A 6,588-nucleotide genomic window follows, 5' to 3' on the forward strand; every position below is an offset into this window, starting at 1 on the left:
CAAAATAAGCACACAAAATACAGTCGTCTATTATGCTCCACACATTCCGGGGTAGCAAAAGTTTGCATATGCTTTTTAATGTTTTAAAACTCCTACAACCAATACCTTCACATTCTTTATCCCATCAAGAGACTGAACTGTCAAACTGTAAATATAAAGAATATATGAGTAACTGGAAACTGCCTCTTTGTCACATTTTTCCTCTTGTTTTGTATGTACTCTAGGTGTAAGAAATAAAACCTCCGGGTAACAAAACTGTCAATTTGGGGAAACTGCTGTCACTCAGGTGATTTTGTCTTCATTGGCTACACAAACTTAGTGTGAGGCCATGCTAAATGTTACAGCATCACTGTAGCTTTAAACTGATTAACCAGAATAAAAAGGTAATGAAAAATATTCAGACACAATGTTGTATCACCAATATTTCCACATCATCCATATAATTTAAAGGTTACCAAACAGCCTTACATGACTCTAGTAACTAAAAATTAACAAGAAACCAATGGTGTGATTGTTATGAATGGGCTGTTTTATAAAACCTTTTTTGATTTTATTTTTGGTAAAGGATTGGATCCAACTGACATGAAGTAGATAATACTGGATGCAGAATGCAGCACAAATAAGAAAATTATTTTGTAGAACTCTGACTCTTCATCAAAAAAAAATTCTTGGTTAAGAATTAACAGTCAAACATTAATATACTATATACATCTTTGCCATTTACATATTAGTATCAGCCATTTAATACAAAACACTATACACTTTCCCCTGCAGGTGGCTTATATATATCGACAGCAAATTTCTGCAAATGAGACAGTGAATAGACTTTCCACTCCATGTTGAATAGTTTTTCTCATTTTGAATACTAGCCAGACACAGAAAAAGTTTGGACAGTAAGGCCTGAGTGCATGGTCTTAAAGGAAGCAGTTAATGATAGGTATTTCACTAATCCTTCATTTGAGATGAGGATACTTCTTCATTGCCTTCAAAATTTTCTTGTGCGCGTTGGCCATTTTTTGGATGGTTATTCAAGTGTTGTGCTGCTGTCCCTGTATATGGCTGTCCATGCACATGATTATTCTGACAGGGTGAAAGAGAGCCGTATGTCAAACTTTTCATATATTAAAATTAAAATAAAAAGAATCATAGGATAAAGTCTCTAAAAGTAGACATGTCTCTTCTAGGGATTTATCTTTTAAAAACAATCATGTAGTACTTATAAAATTACCTATAAATCGATTCTAATATAGTAAGGAATGCAAGTATGATATGATGAACTGTTTTGAGAAAATGTGACTTTATGTTAAAATTGGATTCTGCTTTTACAAGGGAAGTATTTTAAGTGTTCATGAACAAATGCTCTGTTAAGAGAATGGGTCCTCTGAGTGTGGTCCACAGACTACCAGCATCAGCATCACCTGGAAATTTGTTAGAAATACAAATTCTTACACTCCAACATTTCTAATGAATCAGAAATCCTGGAGTTGGAACTTAGCAATGTATTTAACAAGTGCCTATACATGATTCTGAGGCATATTAAATTATATTGAATGAAAGTTTATGTATATTTCTTACGTTATCATTTTCCCCCCGTGACTTACTATTGAAATCACGCAAACTGATTTTGTAAAACATTTTTACTGCAAAGGACTATTAGGGCAAAAGTAACCAAGATATGTTTGTCTTAAGATTTCTTCAACAGTTATTAATTTTATGTTAATGTGAAATATCACACATTTTTATTAATTACAGTAATTAGCACAAGAGGACTGCCTAACTGCCAGGAAAAATGCCGTAAGGGTAGACTGAAACATGCTGTAACATGATCTCAACTCTAACCACTCTTCTTCTTATCGTGGCAAAGCTATTCTAAATAACCTCTTTATTACTTCATAGTCACAGCCGATAATTTACAAATAAGAAAAATAACTAAATTCTCTTTAAGTACAAAAACTTGTTGAATAAAAACAAAAAGAAACACAAACAAAAAAACATAAAAAACCCATCAAACTCTTCTTTACCTGCTGATAATGAGATCCAGATGAATGAGGATACAATGGGGTGTCTTCTGGTAGAGATGACTCATGCTCATCTGGGGCATCTTGGTCATCTGGCTCCTAATTTTAAATAAAAAAATTAATAATTTGTCTAAGAATGTTAATTATAAAATGATTTTAATTATATTGACTATGAGTTTTAATTATAAAATACATTTAAATTTATTTTAATCTTTGAGAAGAAAGTCTTAAAAATGCTTAATCTTTGAGAAGAAAGTCTTAAAAATGCATTGGTAGACTGCTTCAACATTTTTTCATTTAAAGCAAATAAAATATTAGAGAAAAAATTAGATTTTCCCACATATATAATTTTTAGGTAATTTCACAAAAATTTCTCTAAAATAATGCTAACAATGGAGTTAGTAAGTTCCTTTGATTCCTTAATAACAAAATTGAGCAACAAAAAACATTAAAGCCAATGAAACAGCAACACATTTTTTTTATGTAATAGACACTGGCCTATAAATATAAAGAATTACTTTTCTTTCTTCCATTTTTATCTGCTGCCCCTTGGTGGCTTTTTTTACCTCCTCTGGACAGAGTTCACAAGCTTTTGCAAGAGTCATCCTCGCACTATGGGATCTCTCTAAGAAATAACCATTTGAAGTTTCATTGCTTTGCACTGGAGGTGACCAATTATTGTAAGCATATTGAGGATTGCCAGTATACGGTCTTCTTTCAAGTTCATCTCCAAGCCATTCCACTGCCCAGGTCCACTTTCTTTTAAGATCTCCATTACCCTTCAAAAGAAGAAAAAAAACTACATGAAAAAATTTGGAATAATTTTCAATGTTAACTTAAATTCTAAGTCCAAATTTTCACAATTTTTTAAAGCAGTTCTTAATTATGATACAGAATATCACATGATATGAGAAGAAAATTCTCACCTGTAATATTTGGTAAGCAACAGGACAATTGCTGAAGAGTGCTACCATACATTTTATACATTGGTATGCTCTTTTTTGATAGTGATTCTTAGAACGCTGGATTGTATCAAACAAACCATCTCGATCATCTGGGATTCCTTTAAGTGCATTATGAATTCTAAAAAAGAAGACATAAAAATTTATAGTATCTAGTAGCTAAACTGTGCCTACTCAGTGCCGTTCATTACATGTTTTGATATAATCATCGAATCCATTTAACCCTACAGTTAATTACCTAAGTATTATAAACCCAATTAATAGGTGAAAAGACAAGTACAGAATTCAGTTTGCCTGATGTCATAGAACTAGCAAGTTAGAGAGATGGCTAAAGTCTGTCTGAAGAATCTGAAGTCTTTTTTTTTTTTTTTTTAAGATTTTATTTATTCATTTGACATTTGACAGAGAGCACAAAGAGGAGAAGCAGCAGGCAGGGCAGAGGGAGAAGCAGGTTGCCCTCTGAGCAGGGACCCTGAGCCAAAGGCAGATGCCCAACAACTGAGCCACCCAGGCGCCCCTGAAGAGTCTGAAGTCTTACTCAAATTATTAATCCAAAATTATTGTTAACTATAATTTAAATGCATTACTAATAGTGAATTAAAGATTAAAATTAACTACATCTATGTCTGCAAGACTGTTTCAGTTGAGAATAATTTGAGTTTGATCAAATTACTTTGAGTCAGATCATTCTTTTAAAAAGATTTATTTTAGAGAAAGAAGGGAGAGTGTGCGTACACACGTGCAGGAGACAGGAGTGCAGAGGGAGAGATAAAGACAGAATCTCAAACAGACTCCCCGCTGGGCTCAGAGCCTGACAGGAGGCTAATCCTACAACCCTGAGATCATAATTTAGCAAAAACCAAAAGTTGGATGATTAACCGACTGAGCCACCCAGGCACCCTCCGCATCTCTTTTTTTAAAGACTGCAGTCTAGGGGCGCCTGGGTGGCTCAGTCGTTAAGCGTCTGCCTTCGGCTCAGGGGGGGGGCCCGGCGTTTAGGGATCAGGCCCCACATCAGGCTCCTCCGCTGGGAGCCTGCTTCTTCCTCTCCCACTCCCCCTGCTTGTGTTCCCTCTCTCGCTGGCTGTCTCTGTCAAATAAATAAATAAAATCTTAAAAAAAAAAAAAAGAGTACAGTCTAGTGAGTATGTAAGTGATGTAATTTGACAGTATAAAATGAACTTGAATTCTAATCATTAGAATACACATATGGTAGATAGAGCAATTTTTACTGGCAAAAGTACAACTTGGCTGATTTGCTAATAATCAGATTGTACTGCAGTTCTAACCAAATCTCAGCATAATGTTTTATACAGCCAATTATTTCTTATTTTTCTCAAAAGCCAATTTAAAATTAACTGTGGGCAAAACATGCCTTCTTTCTTTTCTAGGAGGACCGAGATAGTGTGTAGAGAAAGTCTCTTTTTCACCATTTACTTTACTTACTAGAACATCATTATATTCCAAATCAAAACCAGATTTTTTGGTTTTGTGTGTTTTTATTTATTTGGTAGCCTCTACCCACAATGTGGGACTCAAACTCCTGACCCCAAGATCAAGAGTTACATGCTCTCGACTGAGCCAGGCAGACACCTGTTTCATGCTTTTGTTTTATAGTATACACATTCATAATCCAAGTCTTGTTTATCTTGGAATACTATAATATTGTAGTATATACTTTATTCTTCAGTTTTAAGTGGTAATGAAGTCAGTCAGTGTTTTTGCCACATAACCATTACTTCAACTGCTTTTTTTTTTTTTAAAGGTTTTATTTATTTGACAGAGAGAGAGACATCCAGAGAGGGAGGGACCACAAGCAGGGGGAGTGAGAGAGGAAGAAGCAGGCTCCCAGCAGAGGAGCCCGATGTGGGGCTTGATCCCATAACGCCGGGATCACGCCCCGAGCCGAAGGCAGACGCTTAACGACTGAGCCACCCAGGCGCCCCTCAACTGCTTTTTATATAGCATTGTATATATCGTGTATATTGTCTTTGCCTGTCCTGTTGCCTATAACTTGTCTGGCACATACCAGATACTTTGTAATGTAAATTGAATAAACTAAATGTTCATTATAATCTCACTCTAACGTGGAATTTAAGAAACAAAACAGATGAACATGTGGGAAGGGCGGAAAAAAGAAAAAAACGGAGAGAAAGAAACCATGAGACTTAACCACAGAGAACAAACAGGGTAGTTTGAGGAAGGAAGGTGGGGGATGGGCCAGATAGATGACGGACATTAAGGAGGGCACCTGTTGGGATGAGCACTGGGTGTTGTATGTAAGTGATCAATCACTGAAATGTACTCCTAAAACCAATATTGCACTGTATGTTAACTAAGTAGAATTCAAATTAAGAAAAAATATCAAATTCTCTCAATACTAAAACAGTTACTGAGTAATCAATGAGTGTAGATTGGAACTTGTAGTACTCTTGTCTCAAAGTGACTGGTTTTAGTTAATGCTATTTTGACATTAACTGATTTGTTTGAAATCTGTGATGGTTAATGAGGTGATGACTTAAAAACATTTAATTCAAAAAGTCTAATATTTCTAGTCCCCCTGAAATTCAAGACTGTAATCATTAAACACTACAAATTTATAAAATAATGTAGAGTGCCTGGGCAGTTAAGCTGATTAAGCATCTGCCTTCAGGTCATGATCCCAGGGTCCTGGGATCCAGTTCCGACAGGGCTTCCTGCTCGGCAGGGAACCTGTTTCTCCCCTTCTCCCTTCCCCTGCTTGTACTCTCTCTGTCAAATTAATAAGTAAAATCTTAAGAAAAAAAAAAGTAGGGTTATTTTCACCTTTTTCTTTGGATTATGACTAATGGGTGACAATATGCTTATATTTGTTTCCTTTAAAATAAACTACTATAAAATAATGCTTGTAGGAAGAAAAGTAAGGGATATTGGGTAACTAATTCTAAATCATCACCTAGGGGCTCCTGGGTGGCTCAGATGGTTAAGTGTCTGTTGATCTCAGCTGAGGTCTTGAGCTTAGAGTGGTGAGTTCCACCCTAGCACTGGGCTCTAACTGGGTGTAGAAACTACTTAAAAAAAAAAAAAAAAAAATCAGCTGAGGGCTGAATTTTATGGCAAAGAACATATAGAGGAATTAGGGGAGAAAGCCTTAAAGTAAGTAATTATCCCATTTTGGGCACCTGGGTAGCTCAGTCATTTAAGTATCTGCCTTCAGCTCAGGTCATGATCCCAGGGTCCTGGGATGGAGCCCCTCGTGGAGTTCCCAGATCAGTGGGGAGCCATCTTTTCCCTCATTGCCCTGGGTTCTCTCTCTCACATAAATAAAAAAAACATGTTATCACTTTTGACTCTTCATATACTTATAAAAACCCCAAACAGACTACGATTACTTTTAGAAACTAAATGTTCCGTAGTATAACTAATTAAAAAACAAGTATGGGTCACCCTGATCAGTGGCGCAGTCAGTTAAATGTCCAACTTTTGGTTTTGGCTCAGGTTGTGATCTCAGGATGGTGAGATGGAGCCCTTGTTTGGAGCTCTTGCCTGAGAGCAGAATCTGGTTAAGATTTCTCTGCCCCAGACTAGTGCCCTCAACTCCATTTCCCCCTGCCCTAGCACTCACTAAG

The 6,588-nt window shown here is 36.1% G+C and overlaps 1 protein-coding gene across 1 annotated transcript in view; it reads right to left on the reverse strand.

Moving 5' to 3' along the window:
• Positions 1–553: 553 nt before the first annotated feature.
• The window catches only part of LOC103680202 (probable ubiquitin carboxyl-terminal hydrolase FAF-X), a gene marked incomplete at its 5' end in the record, with an annotated part of 112,629 nt that continues 106,594 nt past the window's right edge, over positions 554–6,588 (reverse strand). Inside the window, 4 exons of the mRNA XM_040636049.1 lie at positions 554–1,080; positions 2,022–2,117; positions 2,585–2,797; positions 2,945–3,101. Coding sequence (XP_040491983.1) covers positions 946–1,080; positions 2,022–2,117; positions 2,585–2,797; positions 2,945–3,101 — 601 coding nt within the window. The remainder of the gene's footprint in view (positions 1,081–2,021; positions 2,118–2,584; positions 2,798–2,944; positions 3,102–6,588) is intronic.

Source organism: Ursus maritimus, assembly GCF_017311325.1.
Source record: "Ursus maritimus isolate PB19 chromosome Y unlocalized genomic scaffold, ASM1731132v1 scaffold_Y2, whole genome shotgun sequence".
Classification (NCBI taxonomy): domain Eukaryota; kingdom Metazoa; phylum Chordata; class Mammalia; order Carnivora; family Ursidae; genus Ursus; species Ursus maritimus.